Below are 24,033 nucleotides of genomic sequence, written 5' to 3'. Positions count from 1 at the left end.
TAGGGTGCCTAAACAGCAGACATTTACTTTCTCACAGTTCTGGAGACTGAAAGGCCAAGATCAGGGTGCCAGTGTAGTTGGTTGGGTGAGACCTCTCTTCCTGGTTTGGAGATGAGCACCGACTCCCTATGTGCTCACATGACCTCTTTGTACAGAGCAGGAGAGAGAACTCTCTGGGGCTTTCTCTTTTCTTTTTTATATTTTATCTATTTGAGAGAGAGAGTGCGAGCAGGGGTGGGGGGGCAGAGGGAGAAGGAGAAGCAGACTTCCCACCAAACAGGGAGCCTGACCCGAGGCTCGATCCCAGGACCCCAAGATCATGACCTGAGCTGAAGTCAGACACTTGAGTGACCCAGGTGCCCCTCTCTGGTGTCTTTTCTTTTTCTTTTTTTAAGATTTTATTTATTTATTTGACAGAGAGAGCACAAGCAAGCGCACAAGCAGGGGGAGAGGGGCAGAGGGAGAGGGAGAAGCGGGCTCCCCACTGAGCAGAGAGCCCAATATAGCGTTCAATCCCAGCACCCTGGGATCACCACCAGAGCCGAAGTCAGACAATTAACTGAGCCACTTTAAGTAAAGTGTCTTTACTTAAAAGGACACTGATCCTCTAGTATCAGTGCCCTAGCCTGACCTCATCTAACATTTTTTTTAAAGATTTTATTTATTTATTTATTTATTTTAAAGATTTTTATTTATTTGAGAGAGAGAATGAGATAGAGAGAGAGCATGAGGGGGGAGGGTCCGAGGGAGAAGCAGACTCACTGTTGAGCAGGGAGCCCGATGCGGGACTCGATCCTGGGACTCCGGGATCATGACCTGAGCCGAAGGCAGTCGCTTAACCAACTGAGCCACCCAGGCGCCCAAGATTTTATTTATTTATTTGACAGAGAGAGACACAGCGAGAGAGGGAACACAAGCAGGGGGAGTGGGAGAGGGAGAAGCAGGCTTCCCGCCGAGCAGGGAGCCGGATGCGGGGCTCGATCCCAGGACCCTGGGACCATGACCGGAGTCGAAGGCAGACGCTTAACGACTGAGCCACCCAGGCGCCCCCTGACCTCATCTAACCTTCATTACCACCTCCAAGCCCTGTCTCCAAACACAGTCACATTGGGGGTTAGAGCTACAACATATGAATTCAGTGCATAACAGGCGGTGAGAAGGCAGTTGAAACAGAGAGTGTGACTGAAGGGGATTTCTAGGAGCCCCATTGCAAAGGAGGTAATAAACTTAATAAGAGGGTATTTAAGACAGCTAATCTAAATGAAAATTGCAGATTGCCCCAGCTTACTCCTCATCCTTCTACATTCTGTTCCAGCAAAAAATAAGCCCCATTAAAGAGTGATCAGAAAAGACCCAGAAGGGGACTGCGTGAGGTCATTTTCTCTAGAAACAGCCTGAAACAGGGACTCTTGTACGGGTGATTTATTGAGTGAGTGCTCTCAGGAAGCAGGATAAGGCAAGGGGAAAAAGTTAATCAAAGAGAGGCTTCAGGGGCGCCTGGGTGGCTCAGGCAATTGAGCATCCAACTCTTGGTTTCCTTCAGATTGTGATCTCAGGGTCGTGGGATGGAGCCCAATAACGCTCGGCAGGAAGTCCACTTGAAGATTCTCTCCCTCTGCCCCCCTCCTCAAAATAAATAAATCTTTAAAAAAATTTAAAAAAAAGCTATGGCTTCAGCTGAAGCCCCAGCCTGATCCCATAAGGAGCTCTGGATCATGAATGGCACCTGAGAGGTCTACTCCCACCTTGAGGCAAGGGACCAGGACTTTGTATGACAAATGCATCAATCATGGGTCACCCTCAGGGGAACACAACTTCTCAGGGATTTCTGGGTGGCATAGCTCCTGTTGGGGAAACTTCTCAGGAAAAGGGGCATCTGTGAGCCATTAGCAGCCAACATTCACAGCACCTGGCTGAGGGGTGCATTGGCTCGGTGAGAGGGATCGGGGTGGATCACCGACAACATCTACTCTCGCTCCCCTTCCCAGAGTGTGGTCCCTGAAACAGTGGAGGCAGCCTCTTCCCTGAGAACTTGTTAGAAATGCAGATTTCCTATCCCAACTGCAGATCTGTTGAATCAGAAATGCTGGGGTTGGGACCCATGACTCTGTATCTTAACAAGCCCTCCAGGTGATTTTGATGCATGCCGCCGTTTGAGAACCGCCATACTCTAGGGAAGCTGTAACTAGCCACTAAAAGAAATGGAGGGGAAAGAACAGAAAAATAAGGCGGATGCACAACAGATGTTACAAGAGAAATGAAAGAACACAAGAATTGAGACTAAAAAATAGTTATCTCTTAAAAAGACAAAAAGCTAAAGAGGAGATACAAGTATAAGGCGCAGAAGGTGACCAGCAAGCTGCCAGTGCCAAGAAAAGAAACGGAAGTGAAAAAGAAAACCGTTTCAGAGGTAAAGCCACATAAGAAGCAAAGGGATAATGATGGTAATTGTAACAGTCAGCATTCAACCAGGAAAACTACATTTGCTCCAGATCTATATTTAAAGCAGAGAGGGAACTAAGGCAGGGAATTTGTTACAAAATGTTGAAGAGGCAGGCTAGGAAAACAAATAGGAGGTGGGGATGTAAACCAGAGTTGCACCCATGAGCCACATGGGTGTTGTTGGCCAGTGTCAGCACCATCACGGTTGAACAGAAGCTGCCCACCACTGTGGCTGGTGACAGCCGCACAGCCACAGGACCCAGTCCCTGCAATCTCTCCTGCCAGAAGTGGAAAAATGGCTTCTCCCTTCCACCCACCTTCTAAGCTCCCACCAGTGCTTCCCACTGGCAGAACCCAACCAGAATGTAGCCTTCAGGCTTCCAGCTCCCTGAAATCCAGGGGAGAGGGTGGGCAAATGGGACTGGGTAAGAACCAACAAACTGTATCTGGTGCAGAAATAAACCCAGTTTAAGAAGCATCTGGGTCAGAGGAGAGAGCCTGAGAAAAATCACAAAATGAAAAGAAGAGAACACAGATTTAAAAATAGTTATAGAGGGGCGCCTGGGTGGCTCAGTCAAGCGTCTGCCTTCAGCTCAGGTCATGATCCCAGGGTCCTGGGATCGAGCCCCGCATCGGGCTCCCTGCTCAGCGGGGAGTCTGCTTCTCCCTCTCCCTCTGCCCCTAACCCTGCTAGTGTTCTCTCTCTCTCAAATAAATAAAAATCTTCTAAGAAATTTTTTTAAAAATAGTTACAGAGAAAGTAACAGCTATGGAAGAGCAGGGGATACAATATACCTGTAATTCTACTTCCTGAGTGAGAGAGTAGGACAAAATACGATAGAAAAGATGTTCGAGACAACTGAATAGAATGTCCCTGAAATTTAAAAAAAAAAAAAAAAGAAGAAGAAGAATTAAATCTTAGGACCAGAAGAGGATATTGTATTTGCCTTAGTTGTTCAGGCCACTATAACAAGAATGCCATAGACTGGGTGGCTTATAGACAATAGAAATTTATTTCTTAGGGTTCTGGAGCCTGAAAGTCTGAGATCAGGGTGTGAGCAAGGTCGGGTGAGGGCCATCTTCTGGGGTTGCGGACTGCTTGTATCCTCCCCCAGTGGAAGGGGGCAAGCTAGCTCTCCGGGGCCACTTTTATAACAGCACCAACCTCATTCCTAAGGGGTTCGCTGCCGATGGGTGATCCATTCAGCATTCCTCCCAGTCTTACCCTACCCTAATACTATCACACTGCGCTTTAGGATTCAGCATATGAATCGGGGGGGGGGTGCCCCACAAATCTTCAGACCATAGCAGTATCACAGGAAATGTTGATATTAAAACAATCAACACTGGAACTAGGTCTTGGTGAAGTCTACTGAATCTCAAGTATAAAGAAAGAATCTGACAGGTCTCCAGTCCAAACAAAAGCAATTCAAGTGCTGGGAGAAATCACTCAGGCTGGCCTCAGACTCCTCCTCTCACGACTGCTAGACAACAGTGGAGCAATGTCTGCGAATCTCTGAGGTAAAGAGGCTGAAACACAAGAGCCTGCGTCCCAGCCAGGGATCCTGCGGGCTCCAGACAACAGACTTGGCAGGTGCAAGCATGTCAGATGTCAGGGAGAACAGCATCCATGTACCCTTCTGGGTTTTTTTTAAGATTTACTTAGAGAGAGAGCAGGCGGGACAAGGGGAAGGGAGAGGAAGAGAGAGAATCTCAAGCAGACTCCCCACTGAGCGCAGAGCCCAACGTGGGGCTCAAACTCAAGACCCTGAGATCACATCCTGAGCCGAAACCAAGAGTCGGATTCTTAACCTACTGCACCACCCAGGCGCTCCCATGTCCTCTTCTTGAAAAAACTACTTGAGACTTTCAGTGATGTCATCTATATGGCAGAATAGGTATCCTGAATCCTTCTTCAGTTGGCACCTAAGCATGCTGCAGAAAACATGTTAACACACCCGCAGAACTTCATGGCTGGGCTTACCCGAAATGAAATCATCTGTGGCCAGTTTAGCAGAATGAGAGTCCAAACCTTCTGAGTGCCCTGCACAATTCTTTCCCACCTCTGCCATGTGGGTTTCCCCACAAATGTCCTTTTCCATTCCCATGCTCTCCAGGTTCCCATCGCAGACTGTGGAAGGCCTGGGCCTCCTCGAAGCCCCAGCCCAAATGCCACCACCTCCACCAGGCTTTCCCAGACCTACCCAGCCCTGCAGGATTGCCCTCCCCTCTGTCCTCCCTGAGCAGTGAGTCTTTATCTCAGCTCTCCCCCATCATACTCACTTTGAATTATGGTCATTGCCATGGATCCCTCGTCACCCCATGAGGTTAAGCGGGGCCTTGTCCATCAGTGCCTTACTCAGCACCCAGTAAGGAATCAGTGCTCAATGAATGTCTGAAGCATTAAACTGAAGAGAATTGACTTGGAAGGCTTGGGGTCTATTTTAACATTCTGAAAACTCCTCAGTTCTAGCTACTATTGTTCACTGAAAACCAGGAGCTTTCTGTGCATTTATAGGCATGAATCGGGGGAAACCATCTGAGGAGTGATTCAGAGGAGCATGGGCTTATCCGCTGTCTCCTTTTATGGAATTGGGGCTTAGGAAGGACAGGGCTCAGCTGGGCTTCAGCCCCACTGTTTGCCCAGCTCCTCACTCTCAGTGTACCTGCACAAACTCACGCCTGCATTGCTTTGGCAGGATGAAGAATTTTTATTCAGTGTGCCTACTGTCCTGCCTTCCCTCCATCTCCCACTCCCTAAAAAGGGGGCCCAAGGAGGCAGTTGTGGAACAACATATAGTAATAATAGCAGGTCCATCGCATTTTCTTCAAGGCAGGCACAGTTCTGAGTGTTTTACTCACAAATCCTCCAGGCAACAGGCACGACTAGTATCCTATTTTATAGTTCAAGATACCAAGGCAGCTGAGCCAAAGTCACATAGCTAGCAGGGAGCAGAGCGAGGATTCCGGCTTGAAGTTAGAGATGGGGTTTGAATCTTAGCTTGTTACTTAGTTCTAAGACCTTCCACAAATTCAGCTCTGAGCCTTGATTTCCCATCTATAAAATGGGGGTAATAGTCTCCTCTTTGCAATACATAAAGATTAGATGACTTAACATATCTGAACATGGGTGCCTGGTAGATGATTAATGATAAGTTTTTTTAAAAGAATAAAAGAGTAACATTAATAATGTTAACACTGTAGCAACAAAGGCTGAGCCAAGGAGAATGTGTTTTCATGTTAGAAAAATGTCTCCCCGGGGGCACCTGGGTGGCTCAGTCGTTAAGCATCTGCCTTCGGCTCAGGTCATGGTCCCAGGGTCCTGGGATCCAGCCCCGCATCTGGCTCCTTGCTCGGCAGGAAGTCTGCTTCTCCCTCTCCCACTCCCCCTGCTTGTGTTCTCTGTCAAATAAAGAAATAAAGTCTTTTTAAAAAAAAGAGAAATGTCTCCTAAGTCCATTCTTTTATGTCATGTTGTGAAGGTAGTTTGATTCCAACGTGAAACATTCTTTAGCAGTTCACAAGACAAAGGGACACTTGATATGTAACCCACAGAGAATGAATGTTCTTCCCACCAAATGAGGCGCTTCCAAGCATATGGTATTTTTGCTGATCCCATTACACTGGGCTATAATGCAAGATAAAATAGGCTGACACAGATTGGAAAAGGAAATGTAAAGATCACACCAAAGCCATCTCAAATAGCCTGAGATAGTTTAATCATTCTGTATTAGCTTGCTGCATCTTAAAACATTTTCCTTCAAATCAAGTCACAGCTGTGTGTGCTTTAGGCTGTGGCTGTCATAGACAAATATGAAAAGAAGCAGAGTTAAAACAGATGAATACCAATGGTTATCCATTAGTCTGATGTAATCTAACACAAATGACCATTAGGAGACTTGCAAAGAAATCAGAGAAACAATTTCGAAGGCAAGCTTCTGCATAAATGAACGACAGCTTTCAATTCCTCATCTCTCTCTCTAAACAACCGGCGTTCTCCCCATGCTTGGGTCTAAAAGCCAATTTAGTGTCTTAGATGATCAAGTCCATAAATGGCAAATTGGGGAAAATGAATTTGCCTACCATAAGGACCGCCATATCTGAACAATTGGTATCAGAGTGGCTGCAAAGAGATACCGCACCTCAGCAGGAGGCCCCGGAGTGGGGCCTCTCTCACGTGGGGATGTCGTGCAATGAATGTGGTCTCCACTGGTAGGGGCAGCGTCGAGTTGTATGGTCTTTAACATTCAGCTAACTTGCTGCTTTTTTTTCTGATAAGTGTTTGGTTAGAGCAGACCAATCTGAGCTAGTGGCTCAGCAGGGGACGGGAGTCCAGAGGTAACCGCCAACCTGGGCTGGGAGGAGAGCCAAGACCGGAGGAGCCCCTCCTGTTGATCACCTAGAACTAGGGAATCTTTCCAGACTACCTGTGGAGCTTTTCCAGAACAGCACGAACTTCCTCTGGATGGTAGTTCCAAGGGCCAGATTTACCCTGCAAGAGACATGAATCAGCGTTCCCGGATTTCCAGCCTGTGGGAATGGGTAGGTCAGAAGCTGGGTTGAGAGCACAGGGCTAGTGATAGTTCCGTGGCACTTGCCAGGATGATGTCGTCAATGCAAGAGGCAACCGTAAGGTGGACAAGATCACCCAGGGAGAGGGTGTGGAATGGCACCAACATGGAATGGGCCGACTGGACCGAGAAGTACGAGGAAAACCAGAGGGCTTAAAAGTGAATAGTTTCAAAAGGAGAAAGGGTCTATACCAATAAGCTGCTCTTCCATAATTGGACCTGCAGACAGGCCTTATCTTATCTAGCCCTCACAGCAAGTTCCAGCCATTCTAAATCAGACCCGCCTCGGCCTCTCGGTCCCCAGGCCTTAGTTCAGCCCTCTTCATCTCCAACTTAGGCAGCTGTCCCACCTCCTGACTGTCCCCAGTCCTCAGTCCCTGCTCCCTCCAGTCCACACCTCACCCAGGAGCCAGGGATTTTTCTAAAATACAGATCCAGGGGCTCCTGGGGGGGCTCAGTCGGTTGAGCTTCCGACTCTTGATTTCAGCTCAGGTTATGATCTCGGGGTCCTCGGATGGAGCCCCGCATCGGGCTCCACACTCCGCGGGGAGTCTGCTTGGAATCCTCTCTGTCCACCCCTCTCCGCACTCACATGCATGCATGCTCTCTCTCTCTAATAAATAAATACATTTTTAAAAAAAAATAAAATAAAATACAGATCCAGTCATGCCTCTCTCCTGCTCAAAACTTGTCCTTTGTCCTAAGAGGTAGGCTGAACTCCTTGGTCTACCTAAATGCCCCCGATTCTCCATTCACACGCTGCTGTAACATGCCTCCGTGCCTTTGCCCACCTTCTTCCCTATATTTGCAATGCTTTTCACTCACCCTGCTCACGTGGCTGGCTTCCTAGCCTTTAGGCCCACGCAATTGTCACCACCTCTAAAGAGCCTACCCTTCCTCAGGGGTCAGGAAATTTATAATCTGAGAGCCAAGTCTGTCCTGATGCCTCACACTCATTTACCTCTTGTCTGTGCTGATTTTGTGCTGCAACAGCAGGATTGAATTGTTATGACCGGGAATTTATTTGGCCCACAAAGTCAAAAATATTTACAATCAGGCCCTTTGCAGAAAAGGTTTGCTGATCCCCGCTCTGGAGTCTCATAGTACTTGGGACACGGGGCAACTCTGTGTGTGTCTTCCTTATCCCTCAGACTCCAAGTAAGGGGTGAGCCATTTTCAATTCATTCCTGTGTTGCCAGTACTTGCTCGGGGCCTAACCCTGCTGGCCTCCATGCCATCTTAGAGCCACGTCTCTGGGGAGGAGAAAGGAAGAAGGACCTGAATCCTTGTGCTGTGACCCCTGGCACCTCGGGGATTCATCTGCAAGTCGTTGCTCATTTCACTGCAGAAGTAGGGCCAGCTTGACCCGTGGGTAGAGGAGCAGCCTCTTGGTTGGGCTTCCTGGGCTCTCCAAGGTTTGGAATCCCTTCGGCAGCTATAAAACAGTTTCTGACCTCTTAGGGGAGACCAGCGGTGACCAAATGACCAGAGGCTGTGCTTTCATCCCCCACCCTGACCAGGCTGGAAGCCCTAAGGGGGGCACAATCACCGGAAAGCAAGCCGGGACTCAACTCCTGCCTTGAATCCCTACTTCAGCATCTCCAAGCTGCCCATGTAGGGTTCGTTCTGCTCCCACTCTGACAACCCCCTCCAGGTTCAGGCCTGCCTCAGACCCTCCCACTCCTGGCCCACTCCGTCCAAAGGATTTAGAATTGGAATCAGAGCCTTGTGCAGTGTGACCTTGGGCAAGTCAATGTCCTTCTCTGAGCATTGTTTATGAAATGGAAACAAGCTTCTCTCATTGAGCTCCAAACTGAACTAGGGCTGGGGCCAGTCTTCTGGGTTCAGAAGGCAACCAGAGGCTGCAGCTCCAGTCCAAACGCTAGGGACTTTCCTGTGCATTATTTCACCCCCCGTGAGGTGGGGAGGGGGGGGAGGGCGTACCTCCCTTTTGCAGAAGAGGAAACTGAAACTCCACACGAGGAGAGGACTTGCCCCTGGTCACATGGCTGGTAAATGGCTGGGCAGAGACGGGAAGGCAGGTCTGCCTGCTACAAAGCCCTTCCCGCCCGTGCCGTTCCTGGGCCCTGTGCCCCTGCTCACCTTGTAGAGGATCCTGCCCTCCTGGAGCACATAGAGCCTCTCAGGCAGCGCCGCGTAGTGCTGGCTGCTTTGGTTCTCCATCGTGTCCACCACCACAGGGCACTGGGGGCTCCTGTCCAGCAGCAAGCGGGCAGCCTGCAGGCGGTCCTGGAGATTCCGGTGAGTCCTGATGTTCACGTTGTTCTTAAAAGCCCAGCCATCTGCAAAAGAAAAGATGGGCAGTGGGCCTCACAGGCAGGGCACGAATTTCCTGCAGCTTAAATACCCCCATTCCCAGCCCCTTTAACTGAGGGTCCCAGATAGAGGAGCCATGGCCAGACTGGGCCCAGTTTTCTATTATGGGTGAATGCACGGGATCACATAGGGAGTTACTGACTGATCCAAAATGGAAGCCCAGGGCTCCTGACTCCCAGACCTTGGCTCTTCAGCATGGGAGAGTCCCCTGGGCCAGTGCTTCTGGAACCTGAATGTGTATTTGAACCACACGGGGGACCTGGTTAAAGGCAGATTCTGATTCAGTCTGTCTAGGTCAGACAGCACTGAGGGTCTAGCTGCTGCTGCCCAGCGAGCCAAGGCTGCTTGGAGCCTGGACCACACTCTGTGAGGCAAGGGTCTAGAGCAGTAGTTCTCTGCCCAGACCAGCAGTGTTGGCATCACCTGGGGGTGTGTTGGTAATTCTTAGGCCCCACGCTAGACTGCCAAGGAATGGGGCCCACCAATCTGTTTTAACAGCCTTCCAGATGATTCTAACAACACACCGGAAGTTTGAGAACTACTATTCTAGCGTCTAGACAATCTCCCTCTTCTAATTATTCTCCACCAGAATGTTCTTTCCAAAGTGCAAACCTGACCATGTGACTCTCCTGCTTAGGTCTTTAGATGACGGCTCCCTATCATCCTCAGGAGAAATCCCAAGCTCCTCAGTGACCTGGCCTGTCTGTGCCATGTTCCTCCAGCCTCTGTTCCAGCCGGGTGGGTGAAACACCTGGGATTCCTTGACCCACAACCCCCAAGCTGCTTCTCACTTCCACCCTCTTCCTCACAGGGCTGCCTCCAACCACAGTGTGAGAACAGGCCTTTCTCTCTCCTACGACATCAGCCACTGCGGCTGACGTTAGCTCTACGGGCAGCCTCACGACACCCGCGCCTCGGGGTGAGTTCATAGCCAAGTACAACTGCTAGCCTGACAACCACCCTTCCTTTCAACCCCTACGAAGTGTTCCCACCTCCTGGTCTTGCTACCCTCTAACTCATCAGCCAGAACTCTCTGACAATGATTCCTAACACAAACTTTGATCAGATTTGTTCTCTGCTTGAAAACCGATGACAGGACCAGCTCCTTAGCAAACATGTAGTGATCCCGGCCATCTCTCCCGGCCTGCACTTCTAGTCATGGCTGCCAGTCCTTCCATATCTCGCCGAAGTGACTCCTCCTCAAATGATGCTGCCCCCCTTTCCCTATCTCCTTACCGTCTTTTCCATGTTGGAGACCCTACCTGTCTACCTGTCCTTTTAAGCTTCAGCTCCAAACAGGGCTTCCCAACGTTGGTACTGTTGACGTTTTGTGGTGGGGGTGTCATCCTGTGTGTTACAGGTTGTTGAGCAGCATCTTTGGCTTCTACTCACTAGATGTCAGTAGCACCAGCACCCCACCCTCCCTTCAATTTGTTTTTGACAACCAAAAACATCTCCAGGCGTTGCCAGATGTCCCTTGGGGGACAAAAATCAGCCTCTGTTGAGAACCACAGCTCTAGCGCCCTCTCCTCCAGGAAGCCTTCCCTGACACTCTCAACTGTGTGTAATTGGGCAAGCTCTTGAAATCTCTTTAAAGTCTCAGCTTCCTCATCTGCCAAGGGATTAATAGGACCAACGTTGCAGATGCCGGTGACATAACTTATACAGAATTCCTGGGACTCTGCCTGGTTCACAGAAGCTGCTTCAAAAATACCGGTTTATTTTGCCTGACTCCCTCAAATACCAGACAGGTAGGAAAAAACCCAGTTTTTATTATTTACCACAGGTATTCTGCTACTTTGCTCTGGAGATGCCCCAAACCAAACCCACTTAAGGCTGCTTAACATTAAACGGAAGGGGATTTTCAAATGGCCTCATTTGCCGAGGTGCCCTTCTGCCTACTTACAGGAAGTGGTACTCATGTTAATGGGCTGAAAAAAAATAACCATAAAGTGCTACTGGCCTTGCCCTTCTACTTGCCCCATTTCTGGGGAGTCTGGGCCCAGCTAATGTGGTCATGGGCTCCTTCGGAAGCCATGTGATCTGTGTTTACAGTAATAGCTGCGTCCCAGGGTGACAGAAGTTGGTGAAATCTATCAGCAGAAATGACTCCCACCTCCTCAATGCTTCAAAGTCCCCTACTCAGGAACTTTCCTCCAAGAGAAACCAGCTCTTGGGAGAAATTCACACCAAGATACCAGTGCCTGGCCACAGGGTAAAGTAACTATTACCTGCCCCAAGACATCAGAACTTTGTAGATGACAATAAGACCAGCTTACCTTTGTATCATGTTTGGGCAGTCAGTGCAACCATTAGCTCCTTGGAGCCTCACAACGACCTCCTAGGGGAGGCCAAGCTGGGATTCTCCCCCTCATCCTGCAGCTGAGGACACGGAGGCCTGGAAAGGAGCAGTGACTCACTTCCCCAGCTTTAACTGTGAGTCCCTGCGAGGTGGGAACTGTGTGTATCTTTGGTCTCAATACCCTGTAGGCCCAGCCCAGGGCGGGCACAGAGCAGGTACTCATGAAACATTGTCGAATGAGTGACTCTGTGGGGGTAGTGTTGTCATCTTATTTCACTGTCCCAAAAGTGGGCATGAAAGGTAAGTTGCCCAAGGTCACATGGTGGAGCCAGGACCCATACTCATGTCTGAAACTCCGAAGTCCATGTCCTTCCCACCATGCCTTGCGTGCCTCCCCATAATTTACCTGGACAGACATGTGGCATGTGGAAAACTGATCTGGGCCCCAGGCCCCAGGCCCCAGGCCCCAGACCATGTGGGATTGGTGGACACTGGCTCTGTGCATTTGAATTCTGCCGGGTTCAGGTTTTTGTCTGATTGACAGAAACAAGTACCCTGGGGAACGAGGTGGGGGTGGGGATGGGGAGAAGAAACGCCCGAACGAGGATGGGCAAAGCACAGAGGCAAGAAACTGGTCTGTGTCAGAACAGGGTCAGAAGGTCTTTCCTCATTGGCTTGAGATAGTCAGCCTTGGGTCGAGGAAAGGTTCATGCTGGGCTGACTCCAGGAGACAGATATCAGGACCAGAAACAATGTCTGCGACGATCCACCCCTCTCATTGCAGTTTACAGCTTGTTCCTTTGGAGATTAGAGCTGGATCTTGTGCAGACCCTTGGGCCGGCAGCGTCAGCACCACCTGGGGAGCTGCCCTGCTGAGCCAGGGCCTGCTGAGGCCCCCCCAGGTCATTTAAGCACACGTTAGAGTTGGAGAAGTGCTGGCTGCTGTGACGACATCCAGGCATTGTCGCTTCTCAGTCCTGATGACCACAGAGCCCTGAAGGCGCCCAAATTCTCATTCTGTAACTCATGGCTGCTACTCTCCCAAAGGGACGTCTGCCCCAGGGGTACGCTGTGCTCACATCTGCAGTTACCTATGCTATTTTCGATTGTATTATGGAAAATTTTAAAGTACACGAAAGTAGAGAGCACAGTGTCATGCACCTGTGTGTAGCTAGGATGCTAAGCTAATATTTCAGGTGGCCCCCAGAGTCTTCATGAGGACAGAAGCTGCCAGTTAAGTGAACACTGTATTAAGTTGAAAGAAGGTCTCAAACCTTAAGGTGCAATAAATCGGGACGCAATGGGCCTGGGGTGGGGCCCTGAAATATGCGTTTTTAACAAGCCACCCAGGTGGCTCTGACGTCAGGGATCCAGGGAGCATACTGGACCAACTTTGCTGATAGTGAATAGCAACCTACACTTAACAACACACGGATAAACCGGCAAGGCTAATATAATACTGGCCTAAACCCACTCATCCAACTTTGCTGAGCTCTGATTCTGGGACACGGGCTCTGCCAGGTGCTGCGAGACAGACGAACCTTGTGGGAGATGGGCGAGTAAGTGACCCTTGTCTCACTCAGCCACACGTGACTTCCTGCCTTCTTCAGTCTTTGGGTTTGAGAGTTGAGCCATTCTCATGGATTCAATCCCCTTGAAAATTGGGGAGAGAGGGGTGTGTCTGACCATTTTATAAAGTTCAAGGGGCTTAGACCACAAGTTGTGGGAGTTTCAGGGAGAGCTCTCTGAACAGAGCTGTCCCGCAAAGGAACAAGATTTCCCGTGAAGTAATGAAAATGTGTGACCACCTGTCAGGGGTGAAGAAAGAATGCCTGCCCCCCGATGAAAGCTAGCCTGGGGCAGGGGATCTCCAAGTGTGGTCCCCAGACCAGAAGCTTCAGTGTCACCCAGAGCTTGTCAGAAATGTGAGTTCTCAGGCCCCATCCCAGATCTAACTGATGAACTCTGGGGTGGGGGTGGGGGATCCAGCTGTCTGTTTTAACAAGCCTTCCAGGTACTTCTGATGCTTACTAAAGCTTGGGAACCATCGACTGAGATGCACCACAGTGTGACCTTTGAGCTTGGAGAGTCTTAGGAGGGATCTCACACGTAGTTATAGAGCGGTGACATTTCAGGTCTAAATTCCTCCTATTATCTTCTCTCCCTTGATTTCCCTATTTATCCATTCAAAATGTTGGGTGCTCGGCCAGCTGGACCTGTCCCTCCAGGTTTTTTTTCCCCCAAGATTTTTATTTATTTGAGAGAGAGAAGGAGCAAGGGGAGGGAGGCAGAGGGAGAAGCAGACTTCCCGCTGAGCAGGGAGCCCTGTGATGACGCAGGGCTCGATCCTAGGACCCTGAGATCATGACCTGAGCCAACGTCAGACGCTTAACCGACTGAGCCACCCAGGCACCCCCTCTGGGTTTTTGGCTCTGTGTGCTAGGTTGAAGGCACAGACTGTGGAGTTAGCAAGGGGTGGGTAAAGGCAGCAGGGGCTGAAAGATGGCAGGTGCTCACTCAGTGAATAGCGGCTCTTTCCCTCATTCCTCTTCCTCCCTCCTCCCCAACCTTGAGCTGGGGCTTGGGGGAAGCAAAGGAGAAAGGAGAAGTTAGGAAGAGGCAGGGGCAGGGAGTCTCTCTGTACCTGATGCGTGAGCTTCTTCGATGTAAATGATGAGGAAGTCTGCCGTGGAGCAAAAGTCTTCAATAAGTCTCTTGAACTGGTCAAATTTGAAAAGAAATGAAGGTCAGGTACAACTTCCAAAATTCAGCACCAGTGGCCTGTTGCCTGAAACAGGAATGGAATCATCAACGACCAATCCTCTACACACAGCATTGAGTTGTCAGCACCATTTTGCTCCAGATGCTCTCACTTCTATTACTTTTATTTTCCCTCAAAGATAAAGCCAGGCCATGGCGGGGGGGGGGGGGGGGGGGGGCGGGGGGGGGGAGGGCGGGGGCAGGCAGGGCTGAAGCCTACAGAGCATGACTTAGCAGAGGCTGGAGCCAGTTTGCTCCTCTCCACAAGGAGGGGAGGGGGGGCTCAGTGGACTACCTGCAGCCACGAAGTGGTAATTAAAATGGGAGTCCCTCTGAGGCAGTTTATAAGGCAGGCACAGATCTGTCTTCTCCTGTGATGAGATTAGTATACTGCAAGGTGCAAGGTAGGCAATTTTTCTCCTTGTTTACAGGCTTGCTCCAGGTCACCACAGCAGGTCAAGGGTGGAGTTAAAATTAATACTCTGACTTCTAGACTCTCAATTCGGAGCTCTTCTCATTCAAAGCACCTGTTTCCTCATTCACAAATGGACATAATAATAATACTTACCTTATAAGATTGTTTTGAGGATTATAGGTAGTATGGATAAGGCAGTACATATGAGGGCTTAAAATGGTGCTTGGGCCATAGTAGATCCTCAATAAACGTAAGCTGCTGTTATCAGCTATCTCATCCCTGAGCTAGGAAGTGGGACAGGCAGCGAAGGGGATGCCACAAAGGGGAATGAAGGGTAGGGGCAAGACTGGCTACATAATTTGCTGGCTCAGTGCAAACTGAAAATGCTGCGCCCCTTGTTCACGAAGTGGGGGGGAAGTGCCACTAAATATATGAAAATAAAAAGATTTGCTTCTGTGGTCTCTCTCTTACACTCACATTTTCTAGGTACTATTTAATGTCTCACTCTCATGGACATAGGGGGATATTCATAGAGCAAATGCGGCCTCTCACAGTCACCCAGGAACCCCAAAACTCAGTGTGCACGTGTCTGTGTGACTGTGGCCACCGGCTACCAGCTTTCCTCTCCTTCCACCCAGCAGACCAACACACGATGCCCCACACAGGGCATCGTGAGAAATTGAGCTAGACATTTACCCTCCCCACATGCCCACCACCCACCCCACAGGGTATCACAACCGCCATTCAGGGATGCTAGGCCCCTTGGTCGGGGTGGGGAGGTGAGCAAGAGGCTTCTCCCACCACTTTGCCCCAGTCACCTGACACATTGCCCCATGGCGCTGTCAGGCCAGGATGGGGACAGTCACCTCCAGGCCCTGCCACGAGATGCTGCAAGAGGCACACACCTGACCCCAGCCTCTCTCTGCCTGAGTCCAGGCCCTCTCTGGGGTCAGAAGGGGGCAGCAGTCACTGGGGAGGAGTGGGAAGGAGGTTGGACGAGCCCTGCATCTGAGGGTAGAAGAGCGAGTCGTGGAGGACATGTCCCAGGGAGCAAGAAGGCTGTGGGAGGCTGGGTCCTGCACAAGCCAAGGCTCCAAGTCCCTTGGCAGGTTCCACTCTCCCATCAGGCTTCCCTTACAAAATGCAAATTGCAAGATAAAATGATTAAGGATTTCAAGACAGCTAATGCAGAACATTAAACCCCAAGCACAGGGCCTTTCCTTGTGTGATTCACTGGTCCCACATCCATGAAAAACCAGCCCTGGGTGGGAGCCTTCTGCAACTCCCCCACCTTTGACGGGGAATAGCCTTCGGGAGCTGCCAGCGCCCGGGGGGGTTCCCTGTGGCCAGAGTGGACATCTTTGAGGCCTCACCCCACATCTGTTAGAGCACAGGAGGTCGTGCACTATGACGTGGCCCGTTTTATCCCCCAGGCTACTTGTCACCCCTTGAGGGCAGAGCCTGTTCCTCATTCGCCCTTGTGTCCCCCAGCACACTCACATTCCACCTACAAGCATTTACGCAGCACTTAACAGCGTGCAAGGCTCTCTGCCACACACTGCGGGGGTGGGGGGTGCTCAGCAGAGAACAAGGCCAGCCGGGCTCTTCCCACATGCAATTTGAGGTCTGTTCCATGGCAAAAAACAAGTAAACACATAAATGTGGTAATTTCAACTTGTGATAAGTGTTACGAAAGAGTCTATAAAGGAGTGACCTACTTTAGACAGGTGGGTCAGGAAAGGCCTCTGAGGACATGCCATTTAACCTGAGAAATGAAGGATAGCAAAGAGCCAGCCATGGGCAAAGGGAGGACGAGGGCGTTCTCCAGACAAAACGACTCTAACCTGTACAAAGATCCTGAGGCAGGACAGAGCTTGGCGTGTTCAAGGACCTGCAAGGCCACTATGACCAGAGCCAGGCCTGGGGAGGGGGTGCGAGGTAGGGGAGGGTGGGTCGTGAGAGGTCAGACCGGAGAGGCGGGTATGGGCCAGGGGAGGCAGGCTCTCCTATGCTTTGGTGAAAAATCTGGATTTTATTCTAGATACAATGGGACATCATGGAGATATAAAGCAAGGATGGTGGATATTTGTTGCAATTTTGGCTGCCCAGTTCCTAACCGTCCTTCCTAGTTGGAATTCCCTATTTTGAATGCTATTAATGGGAGAGTACACCTCTATGGAGGAAGAGGGGCCAGGTCTGTTCTTTGTCCCGAACAGCCAAGGCATAAGCAGTGGCCCAGTCTGGGCTGACTGGACCGTCCCACAGAGATCTTAGATCCTGGAGTCACTGAGACGGCAGAATTCATCCATGGCCCAGTGGCAGCGCTCCTGTCCGGGATGGTGGGGTCCTGGGGGGTGGGGGTCGGTTCCCAAGGCACCCAAGTGACAGCAGCATCCAGGACTGACTTTTGAGGCTAAAAGAGAGTCCAGGCCCAGTGCTCCAGCTGTGGTTGATTCTGGGGATCTTGCAACACATTCTTAAAACATTCTTTTGTATATGTGTGCGTGTGACTAAGAAAACCAGAGTGTGTTTCTGTGGCTTGCAAGCCAGAACCAACTCGTATGGTAGAGGTATATAAGGAAACACGGCCAGATTTACACCTGAAGATCACGCTATGGAGAAAGGCCTGAGGATGGGAATGGAAGTGGGAAGGATCCAGCCAGGGGCGTCGGAGAAATGCACGTGAGAGATAATGGGAGCCCGGGCTAGGGTGTGGGCAGCGGAGAAGGTGAAAGAGGAAACTGACAGGACTTGCTGATGGTGTATTTCCTTAGTTATACCCTCACCTCGATGTGCAATGGGTTTGAAGCAGCCTATACATATAGTAAAAAAAAATTTTTAATGAAAAAAGAATCATGCCCTCTGGGAGGCACAGAACAGGAGGGAAAGATGGAAAACAAATAAAGCGGTCTTAAGATCCCATGCATTCATCATAACTGAACTAATATTTGCCTGAGTTTCCTGGTGGCCAAGGAAAGAGAGAAACAATTGACTATAATAGAGTCTTCATTTTTCAGTACACGAGGAGAAAGCTGGCCAGGAGACACAAAGCTCTCCGTGTCCTTGGCTCACAGATTTTTCTCTTAGGAGGCACTAGGGGACACTGAGTGGGCCTCAGTCCCTGTTGGATGATTACACTAGTCTGCGCCCATATGACAGGGCTGCCCAGGCCTCCTCAGGGTAGGCTCAGAGGCAAGTCAAGGCCAAGTGCCCAGCCACTGGCCTCCAATGACCCCAGAGAGTCACACTTTATTTTTATTTTTTTAATGTTTTATTTATTTATTCATGAGAGTCAGAGAGAGAGAGAGAGAGAGAGAGAGAGAGAGAGGCAGAGGCAGAGGGAGAAGCAGGCTCCCAAGGAGCAGGGAGCCCGTTGCAGGACTCGATCCCAGGACCCTGGGATCATGACCTGAGCCGAAGGCAGACGCTTAACCATCTGAGTCACCCAGGCGCCCCGAGACTCACATTTTAGTTAAGAACCCCAAAGACTTCACGTCAGGACCAGTGCTAAATATTAGCTATCTGGAATTTTGCTTTTAATTGGAAAAAAAATTCAACACTCACTGATTAGGAAACTGGAAAAGACAGAGCCATGTGTTTAATTATTTATAGTGTGGTTGGGTGCAGTGATCAGTATGGAGGGCAAAGTTTATACTTAGTTCCCCGCTTTCCTGATAGCAGAGGGGAAGGATGGGCGCAAGGGGTTGACAGGACAGAGCACTGGCACTCTGCCCATGTGCGCAAGCCGTGGGGCAGAGAACACCATTTCAGACATTGGGCTAGCGCTGTCAAGTCCATCTTGTCTGCAGAAATGGGGAGAGAGCTCTGTAGTAGCTGGACTTGAACCCCCCATCATGACCTCCAGGCCAGTAAATTAAGGCCCATGCCAGGCTCTCTCAGCAGAGAAAGCCCATTTATCGTTACTAGATGACACCTCCTGGGTACACTTGGGGAGATTTTAGAAGATCATAAACAGGGACTGAAATAAACCCAGTTTCCTATTAACTCCCAAGTACCTCGAAAATAAATGATCCAGACTTGCCTTCTACCACAACACACCAGTTAAACACCAGTGTTTTGCTCTGCGTGTGTGTCTGGGAGTGTGTGTATGTCATATGTGTACACATGTGAGAACACGCGGAGGATAGAAGGTGGCTGGGAATTCCGCTGAGCCTCTGTTGTCTTATCCAATAACAAAAAGTCCACTAGCTGAGAGTCAGAAGCCACAAGTTCTAGTTCAGGCTCTACAAGAACTCGCCATACGACTGACTCTGAGCATGTAATTTACCTCTCTGGGCCTCTGCAAATGAAAGAACTGCTTTAGATTATCCGTAGAGTCTTCTAGACCTTCTAGACCTTAAATCAGATTTGTACTCAAAGCATACATCAGAGCTTTTTAGTGGCTGATGGGTTTCCAAAGCAGTTAGAGGAGCTCTTTCTATTAAGCAGAACTGATCATTGTTAACACCCTGCTTGAAAATCCTTCTAGAATTCACCAATACCCTCAGGATGAAGTCTACCCTCTTCAGTAAGACACAGAAGATACCTTAAACGCTGGTCTCTGATGACGTGTCCAGCCTCATTCTTCACCAGCTTCATGCCTCCCCCCCAGCCCCAATTCTGCCAAAATTCTGACCCACTCTCCTCCACATCTCGGCCCCCTGTGTTTCCTCTCCTCTGCCCTGCTCTGCTCCCCGCTCCCCTTTTCCCCACCCATCCCAAGGCTTCACTGTCCCTAGACAATCAGCTCACCATCCGCTTCTCCAAGAAGCCTTCCTCTGACCGCCTCCCTACCCCATGCCACTTCTTCCAGAACCCTCTGGTTCTCTCTCTCACTACACCATCCCCCCCGCCAGGCTATGAGGGATTTTCCAGGGCAGAGATCAGTCATGCTGATGTCTGTACCACCACTATCTATGATTTCAGGACCATTCAGTACCATTATTTCTGGGTCAATAAGCCAAAAGCCAACTCTATTTTACAGGTAGAATTTTGTCTCTTGGGCTCCCTCTCTTTCTATTCTCCAGTCTGAGGTGCAATAGCAGGGAGCAGAGACAAATAGAACGGTCTTTAAAACATAAACCTGTCCACTAAAAGTGAACAGTGAAAAGAAGGAAGTGCATTCTGTGAACTGCCCTGAGGCAAGTTGGCTTTCATGGAACCTGTCACTAGATGGGTATTTGGCAAACTGGCCTGGTTCTAGCACAGTGCTTGGCACATAGTAGACACTCAATAAAAGTTAGTGGTTATTCTCATTGCTCTTATTACCATGGTCACTTAGTGGATGTTGAATAAAAGGAGGTCATTTGTGTCCTGCAGTTGGAAAGTCATGAGCAGAAAACTCTTGCCCTTCCCTCTGCTCGAAACACTTTTTCCTTCCCAAGCTACAAAAATCTTTCCCATTTTTAAGGCCTCCTTCCAAAACCACCTCCTCCAGGAAACCTTCCAAGCCCCGCAGGCAGACTTTATACCTTTACAGCCTCCCCTGTCTCACAGAACTGTGAGGATTTGTTTATGACATCTATCTGTTCGATGAAACCCTAAACTCCTCGAGTGAAGGAGCAAGCTCTTACCTAACTCTGAGTTCCTGGCATCTAGCTGGGGGCCAGGCACAGAGGAGGTGCTCAGGAATGTTTGCTGAGGTGCACTGGAAAGAGTGAGATGAGGAAGTCCAATTCTGGGTCTGACTTGGTCACTCACTGGCTCTGTTACCTCTGCCTCTCAGTGTTCTCCATCTCCCTTCTAAAGTGAGAGGGCTGGATTAGGCCAACGTTTCCCAAAGGGTCTTCTTTGGAACCTGGGTGATGATGATGGGCATTTCCTCAGGTGGAGAGTTGGGGGTTGTGCGTTAGGAAAATCAGTCAGTGTTTTGTCAGTTTTTTCAAGTTTTGCTTGTTTTTAAGCTTCAGGGCTTCTCAGAGCTTTTTAAATACTCGTGTGCTCTCTGAATTTCCAAGAGAAGGGTATGGTGTACATGGTTTCCCAAGCTATTTCAATCAGGAAACTCAATGTGGTAAAGCATATCTGTGGGATGTGGCTTCCAAAGAACATGTCTTGGAAAACACCAGATTAGCCAGCTTGCCTCAGGGACCTTCTCTACTCTATCTGCTGGGTCTAGGTGCTGGGAATTCAGAGGTGAATCAGACGCAGTTCTGTCACGAGGCTCGCCATTGGGCGGGAAGAAAATACTTGTGCTTGGCAGCCAGATGCTGGGTGGGAAGAATCAGAGTCTGAGGAGAGGGGCAGATGCAGAGCCATGAGCCCAGGAGAGAGAGCACGTGCCTAGCTGTAGGGATCCGAGATGGCCTCACAGAAGGGGGGCGGGAGAGCAGGCCTTGCGGATGAGGGGTTTTGGACTGTGGGTGGTAGAGGGGAAGAGCAAACAACATCAGCAAGGTAGAGAAGGGAGAGCACAAGGGACGTGCCTGGCTCAAGAGTTCATCTGGAGGCTAGAGCTGAGGGGAAGCCTGTAGGTGAGACCGGCAAGGGAGGCGGGAGTTGGCCCAGCGAGGACCTTGAGCACAAGGCTGGGCCTGGGCTTCCTCCACGGGCTCCAGCTGCATAGAGAGTGCAGGCCAGTGGGCGCGGCAGACACTAACTGAACACCCCCACACGGACCTTCCTACCAGGTCAGGCGCGAGAAAGAAGAGTTGAGGACGTTAAGCCTGAACGAGGGGCTGACTGAAGAGTGTGTAGAAGGAGCTGAAGGCCAGTGTGGCTGGCTTGCGGCTTAAGGGCCTGGGAAGGTGGTGATGCCGCTCAGAAGAACAGAATCTAGAAGTCCCAGTTTCAAGAAGTGAGAAGAGGACAAGACACCGAAAAAGGAGCAGCTAGAGTAGGAGAATTCAGGACTTTCCCACCCACCTCCCCACCCACCTCTGCAGCCCCATTCCAAACATCTCAAGCTCGTAACCGTCTCCTGACCTTGCATGAAGTCCCAAATGCGGCACCTCTGTCCTGAGAGCCGGACCACAGGGCAGTTGGGGGCCAGGCCCCCGGGCTCAGTCCTGTCCTCCAGTCGCTGCCATCGGACCTTCAGGACAAACCAGAAATACTGCATGCTGTAGAAGGTCGGGGCCCAGTTGTCATAGGAAAAGTGGGGGTTCTTCCAGTTCATGGCCACGATGTGTTGCTTGACTCTCTCGGGAAACAGTATCAGGAACACTTTGCCCACGGCCACCTGCACGGCCACCTGCAAGAGGACCCAGAGCCTCTTCAGCCACAGCCCTGGCCTGGGAAGCCCCATCTCGGCAGAACCAGAGCCGGCTCTGAGGCTGGTGGGCAGAGAGGCTTCAGCTAGGCGGTACTGGGCGGAGCTGAACAAAGGTGCAGGGTGGACGAAGCCAACCCGGGACAGCAGGAAAGTGCCAGGACAGAAGGTGTCTGCCTTCCTGTCAATGCAATGGAAAATTCCAAACCAAGTGCTCAAAGGTCTGTTACAATTATTATCATTTCTGATCCTTTGCCTTAACCTTTGAGAGATCCTTGGGTTGGGAGACTGCAGATCTTAAATCTTCCCTCTGATAAATTTTTAAAAACAAATATGTAAAAAGATCACACTTAAAAGGGACTCTCTGTGGTCCTTTAGAAAGGCTCTATTGCAAGTAAGTTCTAACAGTAATGATTCTTTTAATAATGTAAATCGTTCCTTTACGAATGAAAGATGTTTTTCCCACTCACAGCTTCTAGCTGGTGGTTGAGTGTTTCTGGAGGCATAGTCCGACCCAGAGGATTTGGGTCTGGAAGCTCCCCAAGCAGAGGCAGAGCTGGGCCATCCCCAAGAAAATCTGGGCCTGAGACTCCCTGTAGTGTGTGTGTGTGTGTGTGTGTGTGTGTGTGTGTGTGTGTGTGTGTGATAACTATGACACTTTCTGCCCTCAGCAGTGTGGCAGTCTAGAGTGGGGAAGAGACAAGTAAACAGAAAGTTATCATTTAGCATATTAAGCACAGAAACAGAGGATGAGTCGGGGTCTGCTAGCATGGAGAAGGGCACTTAAATCTGTGTAGAGAGGTCAAGAGGACTTCCCCCAGAGTGATACCTATGCTGCAACCAGAAAGGCAGAACAGCAAACAGTCAGCCAGGCAAGTGGGGACAGTGGTCCTAGTGGAAGGAACCCCATGTCCAGAAGCTTAGAAGCCAGAGAAAGCACGGGCCCCTGGAGAAATGAAAAGAAGACTCACAGAAGCTCAGAGCTGGAAAGTGTTTTAGAAAACATCTAAAATGTCTTTCCTTTCAAGCAGGGAAACTGAAGCCCAGAGAGGGGAAGTGGCTGAAGGCCAGTTCTGCAGGTAACTCATCTCTCGGGAATTAGTTCATGAAGCTTCAAGCTTACCCCTCCCTGATGCATTTGTATACCTGTGTGTTAGGGCAGAGGGAAGGGACACAGGAGAGCTGGCTGCCACAGTCACAAAGGTGTTAACCTTGGCCTCTAGCACACTAACCTTATTCAGAGAAGAAAAAAACAGCTCCAAACGATGCTCTGTTTCTAAGCATCTCCCTGTAAATGCCAAGCTGTGCCCCCAATGTACAACACCTGCCTATTTAAGCAGTAAGAACCCCTCATGTGTATGTAGCATTTTGCCATACAAAGTATTTTTGTTGTTTTGTTTTAAATACACTGTATTTTTTCAAGCAGTTTTAGATTTACAGCCAAATTAAGCCAAAAGTACAGGGAGTCCCCAAATACCCCCCGTCTCCATACACGCACAGCCTCCCCTATTACCCCTATTCCATTCAGGGTGGTGCATGTGTTACAGCTGATGAGCCTGTGTTAACGAATCATTATCCCAGAGTCCATAGATGACATTAGACTTCACTCTTGGTATTGTACAATCTTTGGGTTTTGACAAATCTATAATGATAAGTATCTACCATTATGGTATCATAAAGAAATTTTTTATGCACTAAAATCCTCTGTGCTTCTCCAGTTCATTCCTACCTCTCCCCAAAGCCTTGGCACCATTCATCTTTTTCGTGTGTCCATAGTTTTACCTTTTCCAGAATGTCGTATAGTTGGAATCATGTAGCATGGAGGCTTTTCAGTTTGACATCTTCCACTTAGTAATATGCATTTAAGAAACCCCCATTTCTTTTCAGGACTTGATAACTCATTTTTGTTTTAGCATTGGATACTACTCCATTGTCTGGATGTACCACAGTTTATTCACCTAGGGTAGGACAATTTGGTTCCTTCCAAGTTTTGGCA

General features: G+C 49.7%; 2 protein-coding genes across 3 annotated transcripts in view; one reads left to right on the top strand and one right to left on the bottom strand.

Annotated features, from left to right (window-relative positions):
- The window catches only part of HSPB11 (heat shock protein family B (small) member 11), a 65,675-nt gene that overhangs the window by 34,449 nt on the left and 7,193 nt on the right, over positions 1-24,033 (top strand). The window lies entirely within an intron of this gene.
- On the bottom strand, positions 5,895-22,117 carry DIO1 (iodothyronine deiodinase 1). Of its 2 annotated transcripts, XM_035727028.1 has the most exons (4): positions 21,752-22,117; positions 14,297-14,440; positions 9,117-9,316; positions 5,895-6,934 (listed from the first exon to the last, which is right to left on the bottom strand). In XM_035727028.1, exons 1-4 carry the CDS (start codon positions 22,071-22,073, stop codon positions 6,866-6,868), a joined length of 735 nt encoding a protein of 244 aa, XP_035582921.1. In that variant the 5' UTR covers positions 22,074-22,117; the 3' UTR covers positions 5,895-6,865. The 2 variants fall into 2 exon arrangements, 1 of the variants encoding a protein (XP_035582921.1); XR_004820013.1 differs by lacking the exon at positions 5,895-6,934 and having other exon boundaries at positions 9,181-9,316; positions 14,297-14,372; positions 21,752-22,108.

The sequence above is a fragment of the Zalophus californianus genome, chromosome 4 (genome assembly GCF_009762305.2).
Source record: "Zalophus californianus isolate mZalCal1 chromosome 4, mZalCal1.pri.v2, whole genome shotgun sequence".
In the NCBI taxonomy this organism is placed as follows: domain Eukaryota; kingdom Metazoa; phylum Chordata; class Mammalia; order Carnivora; family Otariidae; genus Zalophus; species Zalophus californianus.
This window is presented reverse-complemented; position numbering and strand designations above follow the sequence as displayed.